Source organism: Hypanus sabinus, chromosome 11 (genome assembly GCF_030144855.1).
Source record: "Hypanus sabinus isolate sHypSab1 chromosome 11, sHypSab1.hap1, whole genome shotgun sequence".
In the NCBI taxonomy this organism is placed as follows: Eukaryota; Metazoa; Chordata; class Chondrichthyes; order Myliobatiformes; family Dasyatidae; genus Hypanus; species Hypanus sabinus.
Window position 1 is genome coordinate 30521636 of NC_082716.1, and position 21119 is coordinate 30542754.

The 21119-nt window shown below is 36.1% G+C and overlaps 1 protein-coding gene and 1 long non-coding RNA gene across 5 annotated transcripts in view; one reads left to right on the forward strand and one right to left on the reverse strand.

The window, feature by feature from the left end:
* LOC132401802 (receptor-type tyrosine-protein phosphatase F-like) overlaps positions 1-21119 on the forward strand; it is a 362488-nt gene that overhangs the window by 280874 nt on the left and 60495 nt on the right. For 2 of the 4 annotated variants that reach the window (XM_059984024.1, XM_059984023.1), the window contains 4 exons: positions 2226-2258; positions 5190-5287; positions 11004-11127; positions 16532-16707. In XM_059984024.1, coding sequence (XP_059840007.1) covers positions 2226-2258; positions 5190-5287; positions 11004-11127; positions 16532-16707 — 431 coding nt within the window. The remainder of the gene's footprint in view (positions 1-2225; positions 2259-5189; positions 5288-11003; positions 11128-16531; positions 16708-21119) is intronic. The other 2 variants (XM_059984025.1, XM_059984026.1) reach the window with 1 other exon arrangement.
* The window catches only part of LOC132401805 (uncharacterized), a 48368-nt gene continuing 38950 nt past the window's right edge, over positions 11702-21119 (reverse strand). Inside the window, exon 3 of the long non-coding RNA XR_009514714.1 lies at positions 11702-12692. This is a non-coding gene — a long non-coding RNA (uncharacterized LOC132401805). The remainder of the gene's footprint in view (positions 12693-21119) is intronic.

Consider the following 21119-nt stretch of genomic DNA (forward strand, 5'->3'; position numbering starts at 1 on the left):
GAATATCACCGCTGCTATCTCAGCTCACAATTATAACAGTGCACAAATCATCTGTTTCAATGTGTGATAGCTTGATCAATAGCAGCAGACTCTGGAAATAAAGGAATTTATAAAGGAACATCACTACGTACTAAAGCAAGAGATAGTTCGACATCTGAGAGTGATGAAAGATGATAAATACTGAGGGAAGTAAGTGGATAGTAAGGGAGTTTATGGTAGAAAACGATACTGCAGTGCTGAAGGAGTCACAAGATCTACCAGGATGCCTTGAGCAGCAAGCTGAAGATGTTTTTAAGAATAGGTTGTGATGAAACATTTCAGCTCCTGCCTGAGATGCAACTTGGATTCAATCCAATTTGCCTACTGCCACAACACAGCCACAGCAGATGCCATTTCACTGGTTCTTCACTCAACCCTGAAATGTCTGGACAACAAAGATGCATATATCAATATGTTCTTTATCAACTACAACTTGGCATTCAATACTCGCTCCCCCTCAAAACTAGTCAAAAAGCTCCAAGACCTTAGCCTCAATTCCTCCTTGTGTGATTAAATCCTCAGTTTCTTCACATGCAGACCCCAGTCAGTTTGGATTGGCAGCATTTCTTCCAGGATCTCCCATCAGCACAATGCACCACAAGGCTGTGTGCGTAGCCCCCTGCTCTACTTGCTTTATGCTATGGACTGTGGCTAAGCACAGATACAATGCCATATTTAAGTTTGCTGACAATACTACTGTCGCTGGCCAAATCGAAGGTGGTGACAAATCAGTATATAGGAGTGAGATTGAAAATCTGGCTAAGTGGTGCTATATCTACAACCTCTCACTCAATGGCAGCAAGACCAAGGAGATAAATATTGACTTCAGGAGAGAAAAGCAGAGGTCCTTGGGCCAGTCCTCATTGCGGATCAGAGGTGGAGAGGGTCAGCAACTTTAGATTCTTTGGTGTTATCATTTTAGTGGACCTGTCCTGGGCACAGCATGGAAGTACAATTATGAAGAAAGCATGGCAGCGCTTCTACTCTTAGACGTTTGTGTAGATATGGCATGACATTTAAAACTTTGTCAAACTTCTATTGATGCATGGTAGGGGGTATATTGACAGGTTGTACCACAGCCTGTTATGGATGCGCCAATGCCTTTGAATGGAAAATCGCACAAAATTTATTGGAAGCGGCCCAATCCATCAAAAGTAAAGCCCTCCCTGCTATTGAGTACATCTGCACAGAGTGCTGTTGCAAGAAATCAGCATCCATCATCAGAGACTCCCACTGCCCAGTTCTTGCTCTCTTCTTAATGCTGCCTTCAGCCAGAAGGTACAGGAGCCTCAGAACACACATCACCATCAAAAATCTAATGAATGTACCTGTATCAGGTAAACAGATCAACACTTACTTAAAAAAGGAGTATCATAAAACATACCTGCTAGCTGGAGACTTGTATTTTACTGACTAACCTCTCTAATGGCTCAATTATTATTTTATAACTTGTCCAAATATAATTGTTGATAAGTACTGATTTTCTTCGATGCTAAAGCTTGTTTATGACTGATGCAGGGTGACATGAGTGCTTGCTTGCTAGATGGAAAAAACTGCCAGTAATATGCCATAGTATACATGTATTTAAACCTCTGCTGTCCCCTTGTCCTTGCATCAACTTCTCAACAGAACAATGTGTTTGTATGGGCTTATAGAGTCCATGTGATCATTGTGGATTAAATGGAATTTTTTATGTTGAAACCAGGCCTATTTTACACAACAATGAAATGGAAAAATCAACACAGAACTGTGTAATATGTTTATTTCATACTTGTTTTTATATACCTTTTTGTGGATGCTTGGTATTCTCAGGGGTTTAACTAGAAAATTGGCACAGTTCCTGAAGTGAGGGGACAAACTTCAGTGAAGCAAAATTTGTACAGAATGTCAAAAGAACTGAATAGCTAATATACTGTTTTAAATACTGCACTATTTGAGCTTTTAAGCTTCGTATGATGGAAGTATTTTAAATCAGAAAATTAGCTGCTCACTGAAGGAAATACTTAAATGGCATGTGAACCTCCCCCCCTGAGAATATAACTTTACTTTTCCAATTGTTATAGTTGACCCTGATCTCTTTTCTAGTTTAAGATAAAATGTTATCTTCCCTTGTATATATTTTTTTTAAATCTTCACTATTTTCTTTTCTTATAAAACAAAATTTCTACGCCATTTTCTTCCCACAGGTCCAAGTGCCCCCAGTTGCCCAAACAACTCAAGTTAGTTTAATTATCCTGTGTCTCTTCTGCACTTTTTTCTGTACATTTCCTCTTGCTGTGTCATGAAGGTTATTTTTGCTCAAAAGAACTTAATCTCAACTTCAGGCAGACTAATTGAGCAGTATCCCCTTTGTTATCTACACAGGCTCAGTTAAAGTTATATTCACATTCTGTTTAAATTAAAAAACAAGTATATATTCTATTCAGAATACTAACCTATGCAAAAATGTTTGGAGGAAAAAATTGGCAAGCATACCAATTGTCAGATCTCAAATTATGTTTATATTCTGTAATGAGTTTCTGCTGTGAGACATGGTGCAAATGGTTTTATCCTCTTAACTGTCATAAAATATTTAAGTTCCTTGTCTTTACCCTTTCCCACACCTGTATTTATTCTTAAGCACAATCACTTCATCTTATTACAAGTAGAAAGCTTGCCCATGGTCTAGAAAATAAACTTTAATAAAATATATTAAAAATTCACTCTTAAGGCAACTTTAAACAAAATTATGAACTTGATTTTTTAAAGTATGTAAAAGTCCTACTGTTTAACAAGTGGGTTGTTGCAGTTTCTTAAACATGTAAAGAATATCACTAAGAATAGTACTAATACTGACAGAGAGCTATTACATTCCTTATATAAAAATAAATTTATGTATTCCCAATGAAAATGTTTTTGCAGCACCAAGCAATTCACCTTTTGAATTGTGATATTTAAAACCATTATTCTTTATCTAATGTGCTAGGGAATGTAAAAGTTCAACTGATAGTTTTATATATAAAATTCTTAAAGTTATTTAAACTAGAATATGGTTAATAATACAATTTTGGAGACAAAGGAATTACACACAGATGTGGTTACAATGAAATTGGGAGTGAGAAGCAACCAACATCAGTGTTAAATTAATTCAGAGCATGTTCAGAATGAATGCGGCACATAGTCTAAAAATTTAAAAACCAGTGCTGAGTGTTTGTTTTAAAATAATTAAGTGTAAGGCATGTTCAAAATACCTTTTATTAAAGCATCCATTGAAGAACTGCATCTTTTCATTGTTGCACAAGCAAAGCTAATTTCAGTTCCAATCTGACAAATTGAACATTTTAGCTTCATTTACTTAAGAAAATTAAATCTCAACTTAAATAACTTCTGGTAATCAATGTGCTGACCTACAAATGGCTGCTAAGAGAGTTATAGCCAATGGTTTGGAAAAACTGATATTGTTACTAAATTCTTTCAAAATAATTATTTGCTAATATATTAGTGTAGTGTTAATATTCTGCTACAGTGTCTCATTTGATTTAACATTGTAACTTAGCTCTAATCTTAAAGATTCTTTTGCAGCTTTTTTATTTGTTTCAAAGGCATTCAATCCTCACACTATTCAGGCTTCAAATAACTTGAGCTAGATAGTCCTAGCTTCTCCTCCTCAAGCACAAAATATCTTATTTCGTTAGCATCTATTATATTATGTTTTTCGGGAATTTTATTGTATAAGCTGCTTACATGACAACAAGACAATATGAAATCATAATCTAAATATGTAGTTATGATGAAGTTTGACATGTTTATATAAAAAGAACTGTTAAATATCTGTGGACTGGTACTTTGAAAGATCAGTGTACAAATTTTATCTTCCACAATTTTGTGATGTTCTGTAAAGTAAATGCAGGAATCCGATTAGGAACTAATTTCTCGGGACTAGTTCTTAACACCAACCAAGTACCAGGTTTCCTTTAAAGCAGCCTTTGTTTTATTTCTGAAAAAGATAAAGGGATGCTATAAAAGACATACCTGAGAGATGTGTTTTATGAGCACAATGGAAACATGAGGTTTAAAGCTTTCTTTTTACTCTTTGTAATATTTTATTACAAAGTAGTGACTTGCATATTAGCATAAGTAATAATGAGTCTCCCCAGCACTCTGAACTTGTATCTGAAAATGTAGTACTGTTAAGCAATAAAATTTTTCCTCATAGAAAATGGTATATATGTTAAAACCTTCCTCATTCATATTGGTATGTGAAAAGTGATGCGCCTCCTCAAGGATATTTTCCAAATTTTATCTTATTTAAACGTAGATAGCATTACTAACAATAGTTAAGTCTGTGATTTCAAGAGTTATAATAAACACAGAATAAAGTAACTAAGTTGCTTCTGATTCTTTAAACACTTTAGTAAAGTTGCATTCATTACTCTAAATTTGAAAATTGTTTTGAGCTGTCTTATTTTACCTATTTTACCTTCTTAAAAGCCGATGAAAATCAAATATGTACCATTGAATGCATTCCCACTTTAAAGCAGATTACCTTCATCATAAGTGATAACATAAGAGAAAGTTACTAAACAGAATGTGGGTTTTGCGGAGGATTGTGAATTCCAATGTCTAATACTTACTATAATAACTGAGAAACATGTAAACAAAAAAGCCTCTTTTTCCATTCCCCCTCCCTTTCATTGAGACATGAGAAAGTCAGGAGTAAAATTTTTGTTTGAGTACTCCTGCAAGATTGATTATCCTCTCTGACTCTTGAAACAGAAACATGCGATATGGATTTGGTTACGAACTTACCCTGTGTAGGTGAGAAAAAGGGGTTGCTGCATTTTAACAGCCTTAGCTGTCTTTCTCATTCAAATCTGCCTTTGTCATCACTTTCTGTATGTAACCACATATGGGCTGCTTCGAAACTGTGCCATGTGATCAGTGACTGTTGCATCTGAGCATGTTCGCTAGAGAACAGTTTCAACCATGCAAATTTACTTATATAAAAAAAATCCACAGATTTTGACGCATGTGATATTGTAAAGTTTTGGTAAAATCACACATAACCTTTTTACATGCATAATGCATACATGTTTTTAATACCTACTCCATTTTTATTTGTTTGAAAATGTCATGTCATCTTACTAACTTTTTGACTTTCATTTGGTTAGGCATGAGAGATCATCCACCAATTCCGATCACTGATCTTGCTGACAACATTGAAAGATTAAAGGCCAATGATAATTTGAAGTTCTCACAGGAGTATGAGGTAGGTTGAACCTATGATGAAACATAGAATTATCCAGACAATATTTTGTTTCTGCAAAATGAACATGTTTCTGTTCATAAAAGTACTGTAAACTATCATTTATCAATAGGCGCTTTTCTTTGCATTCATCTTTCAACTCAAGGATTCCTAAATCAGATAAACAGTATCTATGCTAGATTTTCAAGCATGTGGCCAAATTAAAATACCACTCCAAACACCTATTGGAGGTTTACAAGGTAAACAGGAAGGAAGGCAATACAGGCTCCAGTGGAGCACCAGTGCTGCTTACAGCCACATCTGACACACAGCTCTGAAGCCACTCAAACTGTGGTCTGCCATTCGGATGGTCCTTTATCCAGGACACAATGGAAATGTCAACCTGCATTGAACGGCGCCTTTACCCCAGCAATGAGGGCTGTATGGTATTGAAGGCACTAGAGAAATCGAAAGACATAATCCTCACAGTGCTGCCCTGCTTATCCAATTGGGATTAGGCTCTATTCAGCAGATAGATGAACTCCTATGTGCTCTTGGTAGGCTGCAGGTAAGGGATTGAGGGCTGATAAGTGTTACAATTAGTGGGTAGAGCCAAAATAAACCAGAGTGCCCAATTTTAAAAGGGGTTTAAGAACTGGAAAAGGGTGGTGCTATATATACGTAGTTAAGTGAAATTTTCAGGTTAGTTTGAAACAGTGTACAAGAAAAATGAAGTCATGACAAACTAATAAACTGGTTCAGGTACTATTGGAATATTTATTGTGTCTAATTCTTGGCAGCAAAACTTAGAAACGATTTGCAGATTTTTGGGAGACTGCAGATAGGTTTTTAAAAAGTCAACCTGGGGATTTTGTACTGTTACGTGGATAGGCAGGAGAAACTGAGATTGTTCTCTTTGGGGTGGGGGGGGGGGGAAAGGAAGTTGCAAAGGAATCCAACAATGATTTAAAACTATGAAGGGCAAGAACCAGGGAACGTAGAATAAAGGTGATTGGCAAAAGAACCAAAGCTAACATGAGGGAAAGATCATTTCAAGAGATGTGAAACAGAAGATATGTAATTGTTCAGTGGTTTTTGCTTTGTAACAAACATTATGTTTTCATCCAACAGATGTTTCACATGGGAATTTCTAAATATGATAACTGACTAACATATCAGTTATTTAATAATTCTGCCCCTGTATGTCTGGACTGTGATTATAAACATGATATCATCTAAGTGTTTTACAACAGCATAATGTATTTATTCATATGTTGTGTTGCCATTAAGTTAATATTAAACTCATCAAATGTTCTGAGCTGCATGAAAATGGTTTCATTTGGCAGTGGACATAGCAATGTTATTGAGTGGATAAGGCAATGTGAGTATTGACACATTATTATTACACAACAGAAATATAATTAAAGGTCATTCAGGTTTTATGGGTATTCCCCCTTACAAAATCCACAAATCTCTACACAAAAAAGTAAGATGTGGAATAAAATTGGCTCTCACAGAATTTATGAATTTATGTTGTAATTTACAAGAGCAATATTTTAGTCACATACATTTGCAAGATGTAAATCTATATTTGTTTATTATGAGTGATTCAGACATTAAGCTATTTTAACATGTTGCCTCACCTGCCTGTTTCCAACATTTTCCCTTTTTTTTTGTTCAAATTTCCCATTGTGTTGTATTTGTATTAAAGAATATATCCCTCTATTATGTTCAATATCAGGATTTTTTTTTAATTCAGTATTTCTGGGATAACATTAAAATGAGATTTTTTTAATATGCTTTCTGAAGAAACAGTTTAAATTCAAATGAAAGTGGTTTCTAGTTTGCCTGTTATTCAAGATTTTTTTTTGTTCAGGTCTGAACTTTATCTAATCTTGAATCTGGCTGTTTGGTAATCTTTTGAGTAAAAACTCTTCTCCAGTGTTTTGAAGGTAGCTTGACATTTCAAGAGAAATAGGTGTATGCCTTCAGAAATTAGAAAATGAAAGACTCAAAATTAATAGAGCTGGATGGAATATTTCTTCCCATCTCATTATTTTGGTATTCTCCTTTTGAATTGTCCCTTTTGCACATTAAACAATAATAGGCTAGAGGAAGGTCCCTGGTTTCTACCAGTGCTTGAATGTGAACTGTTACCATGTAACGAACACTGAGTTATGAAGTAAATCCACTTTTTTTGCTGTTCTTGTTGGAAGCACAAGTTCAGGTGTTTTTTTTTAAAGATTTTTCTTCAAAGCACAAGAGATCCTACGGATGCTTGAAATCTCGAGCAAGATGCACAAGTCAGGCAGCATCAATAGAGGGGAATAAACAGTCGATGTTACAGGCCGAGAAAGTTCTTGAATAGGGATGAGCAACTAAGAATCAATAGACCGCTTTCTTGCAGACTTGCATGCTCTAGAGTCAGCAATATTTTACTCCGGTGTCCCCTCTCATTGTGTCCAGTGATGCTATTTGCCATGAAATGGATTGCATTTCACATCTTATTGGTAGGAAGTGGTGAATAATCAGCAGGTGGCCAGAATCTGTACAGGAACACAGGGATACAAAAATGTCAGTAACGTTGAGTTCCATTGCCAAAGTTTGGGTAATTTACTTGTTTCAGCTTGTTTGATTCATCTGAAGCTTTTAAGATGAAGATTACGTGGAAATTGCATCCATGGATAAAATGGCTGTTGTGTGGCATTGCAGCATAATTGCTATTGTCAGTGGGCTTTGTGCTTCTGTAATTTTATTATCAGTTAGTAGTCAGTGCCCCATCCCTCATGAATAATGACCAACAGTGTTCAGTTTACTTGTGGTTAAGGTTTATTTGTGTCTGAAATAATCAAAATAAGGCCCGACTGTGTTCATAGGAGTGGTCAAGTGAAACAGAAGGAAACCTACAGATGTAGAAAGTTTCTACTATAACACACGAGACTACAGATGCTGGAAATCAGGATCTACGCACAACTGCTACTCAAACTCCCATCTCCCCACCTACTTTTTTAATTTTGGCTTCTGCTCCCTTCCTTTCTCGTCCTGATAAAAGGTCTCATTGCAAAATATTGACTGTTCATTTTCCTCAATATATGCTGCCTGACGTTCTGAGTTCTTCCAGCATTTTATGAGTGTTAATCTAAACTAAAAGTTTGAAATGATGGAAGTATATGTCAGTCATCTTTATTTTTTTTAAATGGTTCTGTTTATGCTGCCTTGATATGTATCTCATTTATAGGTAATTACTTGTACAATTGCTTGGCCAGTCTTCAGTAACCTTTTGGTTTTATGCTGTTGGAAAATAAATTATACTCGGCTAGGTTTTAGTTTTATTTCTCGTGAAATAACCATTATCTAAAGCTATTTAAGTTAAGGTCTGCATGTGTCCTACAAAAGGTTTTGACATAAGCATTTGTTTATCTTTCTTTATTATGAAGCCTCTTTTTTTCTGACTGGTGAAGGTTTTTCTGGGGCTTCCCAGGTATTTTTTTGAATCTGCTTCTACTCATCAGTTTGACATGTGGTTGATCTAGCGTCAATATCATTCATAAAAGTAAATCTTACTGAATTCCAAGGAAACAAAGTTAGTGGAGCATAATAGGTTAAGCCTTCAATATATCCACAAATCAAACTGGTATTGCAAGTAGATGAAACATATTGATATCTTGTAATGAATCCCATCATTGTTTCTTCTCTATTGCACTTAGATGTTGAATGATGAATGGTTGCAGTCGATCCACACAGTTGCCCACTGAATGCCTATTACCATTTTCAAGCACTACTGTGCTAATGAATAACTCATCACATGTTCCTATCTCACATTCTTCACAACAACATTATTTTTTGCATTATGTATTCTTTCATTAAAGCTTTCTCATAGCTGCCATATAATTAAAAAGGCAAGAAGTGCTCTGTCAACTCCAGTTTCCATGCTGTTCTGCAATCTCAGACACTTACTAAATAATATTGACCATTCATATCACACAGTGGACTGAGCAAGTGAGTTAACTGCTGATTTGAAAAGCTTTCTTATTCACAGGTTAAGGGTCAAAATTTTTGAGAAGCCCAAGTCTCTTTAGAGAATTCTTCATGTTTAAAAATTAAAATAGTAGAAGCAGATTTAATGAAATATTCCTATTAGAACAGAATCATGCTATCCTAGAACCTGGAAATGAATTTCATAGCAAAACAAATTAACCATATAACAATTACAGCACAGAAACAGGCCATCTTGGCTCTTCTAGTCTGTACCAAACGCTTACTCTCACCTAGTCCCACTGGCCTGCACTCGGCCCATAACCCTCCATTCCTTTCCTCTCCATATACCTATCCAATTTTACTTTAAATGAGAATACCAAACCTGCCTCTACCACTTCTGGAAGCTCATTCCACATGGCTACCACTCTCTGAGTAAAGAAATTCCCCCTCATGTTACCCTTATACTTTTGCCCCCTAACTCTCAACTCATGTCCTCTTGTTTGAATCTCCCCTACTTTCAATGGAAAAAAGCCTATCCACGTCAACTCTATCTATCCCCCTCATAATTTTAAATACCTCTATCAAGTCCCCCCTCAACCTTCTACGCTCCAAAGAATAAAGACCTAACGTTCAACTTTTCTCTATAACTTAGGTGCTGAAACCCAGATAACATTCTAGTAAATCTTCTCTGTACTCTCTCTATTTTGTTGATATCTTTCCTATATTTCGGTGACCAGAACTGTACACAATACTCCCAAGTTTGGCCTTACCAATGCCTTGTACGATTTTAACATTGCATGCTAACTCCTGTACTCAGTGCTCTGATTTATAAAGGCCAGCATACCAAAAGCCTTCTTCACCACCCTATCCACTTGAGATTCCACCTTCAGGGAACTATGAAATATTATTCCTCGATCACTCTGTTCTACAAATTATAGCTATTGCTGTTTCTTTTATGACGTGGGAATTTAGACTTAAAGAAAACTGCTTCAACTTTACAAGGACAAATTTTAAATTAAAAAATAAACCAGTGTTTCTTCTAGGACAAAGTGATGCTGTAGCTACATGTAGTTAATCTTGCCTAGTTTTCATGCTGTCAATTAAGTAAATATGTTGGGCCAGAAATTCTATTGCTCAGTGCAATTTTTTTCCTGTTTTGTGATGGAATTTCACCTGAAAACCATTTGCTGCAGATCGCCTATGTGTAACTTGCACTTAGAGAAAATGCATTCATGTGAAGCATTTGCAAATGGAGGCCTCTGAGCATGTCAATCAATGTACAATGCAGTCATTATCATTGAAGCAAAATTGTAGAGTGTGTAAATGGTGCAAATCTTGACTGCGGGCAGAGGGCTTGAGTATTATTGTGATGTGCATTAAAATGCTGCTAGTTATGACTTAATTTGAATTTGGCACAAGTCCTTTGCAGGACATCACCTCAATGTGCAATTTTGTGGTTAAAAGGACTTTTATCCTATTGAATTTATTTGAAGGATATTGGAAAAACAATTCAGCAGTTGTGTATTTGTTGTCTATTGCAGCATTCACTTTTGAAAAGCCCAGTTTAATTGATGCATAATTTTAATTGTGTTGTAAGTACAGAAAAGCAAAGGTTCATGGGTAATGTGGCTTGAGACTCCCCTATTTTGATTTAGTCGTATTGTTTTCTACCATCTGAATTCATTAGAAATATTATCTCATATTCGGTTATTCCATTGTAAACTTTTCTTGAGTGGTCATTCTCTCCTCTATTCTGTTTTAGTCAATAGATCCTGGCCAGCAGTTCACATGGGAGAATTCCAACATGGAAGTAAATAAACCAAAAAATCGCTATGCCAACGTTATTGCCTATGATCATTCAAGAGTTATTCTCACCTCTGTTGACGGTAAGTATATCTGCAAATCATTAAATCATTGTAACTATCCATTAGAATTTGATTGCGATATTTAGTTGATGGACAGCATGGTGGAGATACGTCTCTACCAAAAGAGATGCAAGATGCTCCTTCCCTCCGCTAGCCTGCAGGACACCCTTGGGTAATGTGCAGCACCTGCTTAGCCCTTCCAATCAAGGTCACAGGAGCAAGTAGTGGATGGTCATCTGAGCAGCTGGTGCATATCACGAGTCCTGGTTTTGCATCCACTGGCACCAGGCAGACAATCTCTAAAGAGTATTGATAACAGCTGGGGTCACCATCTTGTGAAGACGCTGCCCAGAAGGAGGCAATGGCAAACCACTTGTGTAGAAGAATTTGGCAAGAGCAATCATGGTTATGGAGATCATAATCATCCACATCATACGGCATGACACATAATAATGATGATGAATGTAGTTGATCAATATATTAATGGTATTGATTGTATAGATTGAGTAACAACAGTAATAGTAATAACAGCATGGATGAGATTACTTATAATGCATTTTATTATACAATTTCACCAAAATTGATGTCTGCAAGTAAAAAGTACAGTAAAGTTCTGTAAATCCAACGTGCTTGTGATATTGGCTGTGTCAGGTTGATAGACTTTGCACACTAGTGGCTGTCATTCTAGTTAATATTTTAATACACTTCTAATTCACTTTTTTGTTAGATGTTGCACAGTAGTATGATACTTTTTTCTGAAAACCCAGCAAGTTTAAGAAGAATACTGAATCTTTAATGTCAGTAAGTGTAGGCACAGGAACCAGAGAGTGTAAAGGGAGTGCAGAAGCTGTATGTCTGGTATGTTAATGGTGTTGCAGGAGCCAGGACAAGGAAAAAGACCAGAGCTGCGGTGTTTTAAATGGAATAAGCATCAGGGGAATAAGCATCAATTGAGCCAGTTGGTAATTACCATCAGGATTTCTAGACAGGTAGACAGCAGATAATTAGAGTTTTCCTATAGCACCAAATAGTGTATATTACTGATACTTAGACAGTTAGTGATTCCCACCTATTTAGATCTGTCAAGTTTAGGACCGTGGAGAGTTGGGGAAAGAAAGGGGTTTCAGAGGTGTTGGGAGGAGTGAATCGGCAATACGAATACATCCTCAATATAAACTTTGCTCTAATTCTGTGCCAAGTTTTTCTCATCTGATTGAGAGATTCAAGTCTAGCTAGAACCTCTGTCAAGAGTTCCGAAACATCAAGGTTTCAAGAAAATATTACTGATATTGGAGCAGCATCTCCAGTGATTGGTGGTATTTTTGAAGAGTGATGCAGTTAATTAACATGGTCCAACCAAGACCAATAGTAGAAAACATGATAGTAAATAATCAAAAATTATAAGTTTTAAAGTAATTCATAAATGTATGTCTTCATATCAATGCTGTGTGATGCCTTTGTACATTTTGTCTGTTAATTTACAGAAGAACTATGTTGATATTGTAGGTTTTTCACATTAAATAGCTTGTGTGGGAGCAATGTCATTCAGCAGTTGAAATAGCTTGTTCTTTGAAGATCACTTTATCCTAGAGAAGAAGAAATGCCCTTTTAGAACCAAGCACTGAATTTTGGTTGCCCTTTATGGAGAATTGGTTTGTTGCTATTTTCAGGAATGTATGCAAAAATTTACAGAATAAGTCAGTCGATCTTCACCGGTTATTTTATCCAGTTTGTTAGCATCAAACAAGTTCTATCACCACCTTCATTTCAATTCCTAGCCAGAGGCCAAAAACAAAATTACACTATTTTAGAAATATATTTTAAAAGATTTTCTTGAATATTTTCATCAAATGATCAGTGGTCCAAATCTGAAAGGCAATCAGGAAATTTAATGATTGTGGTGTCTAAATGAAACTGAATTTCATTTTTTTAAAAATCAGTTTGATATGATGTGTACTGTAAATCAAAACAGCTGAAGCACAAATTGTCTAACTTCAATACAAGGTAGCTACTGCTAGAAATAAGTCAGCTCTTTATAAACTGAATATATGCAGTGTTTTTTTTCTTTCTTCTGCCCTGGATATTGTGAGTAATTGCAACGGTCTGGAAAGCTTCAGCAATTCCTGTGATTGATTAGGATTGGCTGTGACTGGAAATCATATTTTACTGTATCTTTATTTGAATGGATAAGCTGAGTAGAACTCCACTCAGAAGTCTGAATCCCCAGTCCTTCCTCTGGTGTAACATTACAGCTTGATTCTGATTCAATCATGTACAATTTTACTCATTTTGGGTACCTCCAAAAGTAAATTACCAGTAACTGAAAATATCACTGATCAAAACAAAAAGATTTATATCATCTCAGGATCTTATAAATAATATACAATCTCAGGATCTTATATATGTACACAACAGACAACATTAAGGCAGAGTGATCGAATTTTAGATTAAGACCTAAACCTCTGATGGACAGACACAAGGATTTTCTTAAAATAATTGTACATGAACAAATTGCAATAAAATCAAACTCAATTAAATATAGTATCCATTCAGTCTTATTAGCACAGTTAAAAACTGATAAACAATATAACCAACAAAAGAATTATTATTTTTTTGTTGTTCTGTCTTAAACCACACCCTGTGTAACTGTTGATGGATATGTTAAGTGGGAAGTCATCATTTTTAGCCTCAGCTTTTTAATCTCAGCAGTAGATTAGCTTCATTATTTTAGTTATTATCTGCATAACTCACTAATAAGATGTGGTTGATGCTTGCAGGTTGACTGTGACCAGCAGTACCATTTAGTAAACTTGGGCTGCTGAGGGTGTAATTGCATCCATTCAGATTGATGTCCACTACTTTGTATTATGAAAGAGTTGGGTTCTACAAAATTTTTCTTCCATTTTTCAGCCTACTATTATGAGAGAAAGCTTTTGTAGTGCTCACTTCACAATTATATTTTAGTATATAATTTATTAACCTATTTAGAGCAGATCATTCTCTGTAGTCTGAATTTGCTAAAGTATGCTTTTGATTTGCAAGCTTGCATTTATCTTTTACAATGTTTGCATCCATTCTTTGCTGATAAGCTCGTTTATATTTAAATATAGTACAGGTCTGGGATGTAGATCGTGTTAAAATTGATAGTTCTGTGATCAGAGTCATTGAGCTTCTATTTCCTACATTAATTTAGAAAACTGATAAAACTGTAAAAATTTGAAGTAAATTTATTATCAATGTATATACTGTATATTTCACCATATAGCTTGACATTCAGTTTTTTTTAACTGGAATATACAATAAAACAAAGAAATACAATGGAATCAATGAAAAGCTACACACAAAGACTTGTCAAACAGCCAATATTAAGACGTGATGTTTCTCATGAATTTTTGTTTATTTGTGAGGCATTCATACATCAGTTTAGCAACACTGACTCTAAAACTTTGATTTTCCATTTTTCAAACTGAAATGTCAGAATTGGCCAAGTGATTTGTTGCATATGCCTGGTGTTGATTTTGATTTATTATTTTCAGAGCTATAGCTTTACTGTTTCCCATGCAATAGTCATAATTTGTGCTCCACCTGTCCCTGTCATATTAGGCTAAAACAGTTCTCTTTCCAAACTTGGACGTAGTCCCTAAACTTAAAAATTTTGTTTTTCCCATTGATGCTGCCTGACCTGCTGAATATTTCCTGCACTTCTGTTATAATTTACTCTGATGTCTGATTCCATACTCGAATTTATAGCTATATGCACAATTGGGGATACTAGTTTCTATGTTCAAATGCATCCTTGTCTGTGGGGTTTCTGGGAGAGTTCAAATCCATGAATTGATAGCCGATGCTGAAAATCTGACGTCCTGGCCAGTGGCATTGTCACAGCTGATATTTTTGTACTCATCAACTGTACGTGTCCAGTTATAAAATAGTACAAGCACTGTGTCAAAGGAGTAGGAGCACTCATGATATTGATTAGCAGCTTTAATTGTTGGTGAGCTCAGAGCAGGATGTCATCAGTTGTCAAAGCCATTCGGGGCTGAAGTATGCCATATTTTCCCCCCCAAAAAAACGGTATTAATCATATATTCAATAAGGAAAATTTACACTCATTCTCATTAATTTAATGCATCGTCCTACAATGCATCAGCACCACTCATGACTTCTCCTTCATTTGACATACAGAGCTCAGTCCCCACAGTGTCTATTGGTAGGAGAACGCAGCACAGTAGTCCTTTCTCAGGGAACCTAAGCAGGGGCACTGGATTTCAGTGCACCTTATTGCTGCTCCTTGGAATGTCCCCATCAGCAGCATTTTCTTGCAGATACCCCCTTGTACTAAGTGACCAATGAGCACCTAGCTTTCACCAACAACATGTATTGATGTTTGTCTCATCATGCATCCCTGGGGACAGCCCAAAAAGCACATAGCGAACCTCAGCGTAGACCACTGCACATGTCACTCGCTCTCCACTCCTTGGTAAAGGCACTAACTGTCCCAGCTGCTTAGAATGAAACTCATCTCTTTGTAGTTCTTGCCAAACACACATTCTGCCCTACATACAGAATAGTAATTCTATCACTTTAAAATTAGACTCTCATTGTAATGGCAAGAAATAGAATTAACTGCAGGTGGGCAAATTTGGACAGCTTGCCAATCATCAGAAGCTCCAGCCCAGTAATTTTTAAGATTTCTCCTATTACTTATAACTCGTAAACAAATATAGTGGTTAAAAAGTCAACAGACAACACAAAGTGAAGAAGGCTTTTAAAAAAATAGGAATCGGCAAAATATAGACCTGTTGGAAATGTTGGGAGAGGAATGGCAGATGGAGTCTAAGCCAGTCAAGTGAGAGATATTGTAAAGTAGCACAATAAATATGGTGGTAAAGAAACGTATGGCATGCTTACCTTCATCGCAGCAGGTCATGTTGCAGCTGCATAAATATTTAGTTATGCCAAATTTGAAGTATTGTCTGCAGCTCTAGTCACCTCATCACAGGAAGGATGTAGAGGCTTTGAAGAGTGGATATATCCACCCTGTAGATATACTTTTTTTTTAGACAGGGTTGAGGACAGAATTTAATGATGCCCTTGCTGAACAGCCCACCAACAAGACCAGGTAAAGTCCTCATGAAGGGTCTTGGCCCAAAATGGTCAATTGTTTATTCCTCTCCATAGAAGCTGCCTGACTTGCTGAGTTCCTCTAGCATTTTCTGTGCATCCCACTGTCACTGTTTTTCAAAGTAGAGGGAAGGAAAATGGGAACAAACAAAATGCACTACTGCATTGGGAATTTGTCAATTGCAGGGAATTACAGTAGTCATGCTGTTGATGAAGAAAATGCCCATTTGGTTTCCATTGCAGTAAAAGGTTTTCTTTCATCTCCTTAAATTGTTTTAGTAAGCCTTGTCTATGCTTACAGGTGTGCCAGGAAGTGATTATATCAATGCCAATTATATTGATGGATACAGAAAACAGAATGCCTATATTGCCACTCAGGGGCCTCTTCCAGAAACACTAAGTGACTTTTGGCGAATGGTATGGGAGCAAAGAACCGTCACCATAGTGATGATGACAAGACTGGAAGAAAAATCAAGGGTAAGCAATTGTATACTCAGTGGATTCATGCTTTTTACAGAAATTCATTGCCATAATTGTGATAGATACAGTGCAACATGGCTTATCCCATAACACTCCAACATTCAAAACTATTGTATTCACTTGTATGAACTAGTTGGGTTATCTCACAATGGTTGTCTTTTGGCTTGTAATTGACTGAAGATTTAAATCTCTGGTACCTTAGCAACTTAATAGTACTGCCGGCATTTTCCTCACAAATATACATTTTAGAAATAAAAAGGCAATCCCAGAGTGTGTAATCCAGTAATGATTTGTGTGTGCTCCTTAGCACGTTTTCTTATTTAATGTCTGTCTACATTGTAGAAACATGCTACCACATACTATAATCTTCTCCACAATTTCTGAAAATTGAAAACAAGTAAATACTTTTACTGAAGCAACAATCACCCAATCAAATTTGAACTAAAAAAGACAGCTTTGACATTTGTGTCTAATTTCTTATAATTTATGTTACAAAATGAACAGATTTGTTGAATATCTCATTCCAAAGTCTGATTCTGTTCGGTACAAACAAACTTAAGTACATCCCATTAAATCCAAAGAGAGTTTTAAGGCCATTAAATATTTAGTTCTGCTGAATTCTCAAACTGGCCTTGCTTTCCTCCTGCACACTACGTTTCTTTTAATATAGTAACATTCATTAACTCTTTAATGGCTTGTTCTCATTATAAGGGATAAGAACAGAATGTAAAAGAAGAAACAGCTGTTTTCATAAAATCCGCCCACACACATTACTGAATTTTTACAGATCAAATCATGTTTAGGGTAAACATGATCAATAGTGCTGCAATGGGTTAAAGCCAGTTCATACAGCAACATATGCCAGAACCTATTACAGCCTGTCCCTGCAGCCACTTTATTAACAACAGCAGAATGAAGCAAAGATGTTTCACTGGTGTCACTTAGTGATGAAATTATTCTGGAAATAAATGTCTTAATTTAAAGCTGATCTTCACAGATAAGGAAACAAATGTGACCTGTTTGCCAAAGTAATGATCAGAAAATAAAGAGCAGATGTTCTGTAGTAAATGATGTATTGATATGAGGTACCGTTGTATATGTTACAAGATTTTTAATCACAATCCCTGTAACTTCCTCTCAGGACATCCAGAATCTACTGCATTTATTGATTTATCTAACAAAATTAAATTGTTAGATTGAAAGCATGACCAAGATTGAATTTTTCATCCAGTAGCTAGTTATCCAGTACTGTATTGTGTGCTTTTGGTTTCATTCTGGTAAGTGTGATTGATTCAGGTCCTAGGCATCTTGGACTATGTATTTCCTCATTTTATGAAATCCCAGCACAATTAATAGTGCCATTGAATATCTTCTGCTGAAAAGACCAACCATAGTTTATAATGTTACCTATTCTGTTTGAAGCTTTAATGAAGGAATCATGGGGGTAAAATGAGCATTCTGTCTCTTGTGGCAGAGGTTTCACTACCTCGCCTTTTGACTGTAATGCAATCTCTGTGGTTCTTAATATATTCCTTTCAAGTTAATTAAGTTGATTGAAAATCCCTAGAGAAGAATGTAATTCAAATGTAATGCTTTAAATCAGTAGTGTAGTAATTAAATCACAGAGCCAGAATTTTCTGGGAAGTGTCAGTAATCCATGCTAATCTGTGTAAACTATTTAAGTATCAGGAATTTTAGTGTTTGGACATAAATGACATGCGGTATAGTGGTTGTAATTCCCAACAGATTTGCTGAGGAAATACTCAAAGCTTATCCTACAGTTGATCTGGCAATGCAGTGATGAACTACTGGTTTGTATAGAAAGGCACATGCTTTGTTAGCTTTCATGACTTTATTCTCAGCCAACTTCATGGGCAAGGATTGCTCTATTGTAACCACTTGATCGGCAGGATCTTGCTACTCTGAAGATCTTTGCTGTTTCAGTGATGAACATGGCTTGTTGCTTGCAATATTAAGTCCATAATTCTGTTCAGTGGTTTATCACAAGTAGATAAGAACTGGTTTGGTATTGTCACGGTTGGGTCATATTTACAATTTTTAAAATTGACTGCATCTGTGCTGATTTTTCAGGAGGGAGTGTAATTTTGTTGAGAAGGAATTTTATTATCGATTGTCCTGTACTATATATCTCATTCTTTTTGTCATTTTTAACTGTTTCTCACTGGCTCAAATTAGGTTTTGCTTTAATTTTTTTCCTCTACTTTTTAAGTTTAAAACGATTAGTTATTCAACCTTTGTCTCACCATCTTCAGACCAAAGTGATATTTGGCATAAATAAGCTCTCAGGAAAAACCTGGTTACTGAATTCATTACTGCATTACTGGTTAACTGAATTCCTTCTGCCATATGTTGAACCCCAGAAGAGATCTTCGGAGACATTAACACCCGGGAAATTGAAACTGCTGACCCTTCAGTGAGGGATGGTGTGTGTTTTCTTGACTTCCCCTTCCTAAAGTCTACAAAGAATTCTTTTGTCTTACTGACATTGAGTACAAGGTTGTTCTTGCAACAGCACTCAACCAGCAGATCTGTCTCACTCCTGTACACTGCCTTGTCAGCATCTGAGATTCTGCTGACAACAACGAATTTATAGATGGCATTCACACCATGCCTAGGTGTAGTTACATCTAACCTCAGAATCCTGGGGTTAGATGTAACTACATCTATAAACTCTCTGATGACACAACTGTTTTCAGCCGAATCTCAGATGGTGACAAGGCAGTGTACAGGAGTGAGACAGATCTTTCTGGCCTGCTTGGCAGTCTCTGACATGAACTTGAGGGTTCATCTATAATGAGAGAATAGGAGGCTCAAAGTTATCTCTGGCATAAAAGAACCATTCACTTCCTGGTCTCCACCTTCCCCCAAAAAAACTTGTTGAAGATGTTATCATTTACAGAAACACATTTTGACATAACTTGTTTAGGTGTTCTTCACCAATACAGAAGCAAAACACTAATTTTGTCCTCAACCTGTTTGCAAAAGGAAGATCACTTTTTAAGCTCATTTGGTTGGTGGTCATCTGGTACTTCTGAAAAAATATATACACTAGGATCTTAACAATTTTAATGTTGATACTAAATACAATGCAGTTGATTCTGGTTACATGGGAACCAGTACATTTTGGTCTAATTAAGCAGTTTTCCCAATTAGCTGAAGTTTCATGGAAAAATTAAAAAGGTATAAAAAAGACTTATCTGAGTAACAAATTATGTATTTAAATGAAACACAGAATGCATTAGAATACTATCAATACTGCTCGAGTACTATAAAGCTGTATTAGCTCCTAATAGTTATCAACAGAGAAATTCATCGCGTGTATACTGGCAGGTTCTTTTGATTGACCACAAATGAACAAAATCAACGCAGATATCTAATGTTGATAAATGAACTTCCTTCATACAATGCTTTTGACAATTGCATTCTCCAATCTTCATTTTCATTGGAACATTCTAGATGATTGCTGGTACCTTCAAATCTCCATAATTCCTAAATTGTTGAAACAGTGAAATAGTTTCATTTGTACTCCTGGCTTTTTCTGGCATCTCCAAGCTTGAATGCATGAAACTGCAGCAAGTAGAACAGTTCTGAATGATCTTACTGCTTACTTCTAGCCAACTATCAGTGACCAAAATCACTGCTCTTTGAACACAAACACCCACAACTGAGACTATTTCAAAAGTTTGCTTTAAGCACAGTGTAGTGGTTAATGGCCATACATGTGCAAGTGTCTGAAGCTAGTGAGAAACTGTTTGCAACAGTCTCCTGTAACAATTAAGCAGCATTGTGTCCCAAATATACAAAGGGAATCCTGGCTATTTTTTTTTCCAATTACTTTTTATTCTTTAAAGTTGGTCGCAAATAAGCAGCAGCCTAAGTTAACCAATAGCCCAATTAACTGTAATTTTGAGGCCATTCAGGATCTCCTTCTCAACATGTGTAGACCTAGATTTGCAAGTACAGATTTCCATTGCATTCTTTCAGTTCAGTTAAAGTGGAGTCCCACAAGGCAATACCTGCATACCACTAATAATGATAACACCAGGCACACAGAACCAGTGTGAAATGGAAGACAAGTGGAATTGATGGCAAGAAGGAACAGGTTTTATTTTAAGGCTCCTTTCCAATATCAGGGCCCCTTTCCTCCCCAAAGAAAAAGTTGTTTCTCAATTGAGATAGCGTGCATGCAACAAAATTCAAAGTACTGGTTGCCTCTGAAGTGCAGGTAACAGAAAGCTGTAAATTAAATAATTTCCAGTCCTGTAGCAGTTCTAAATTACTTCTCCATGTATGATTAACAGTTTGAATTTCCCTTATAGAACCAGAAGTATGATTATCTAAAATCTAATCAATTTCGAATGATAGATGTTGTGGCAGCTAGTGGGAGT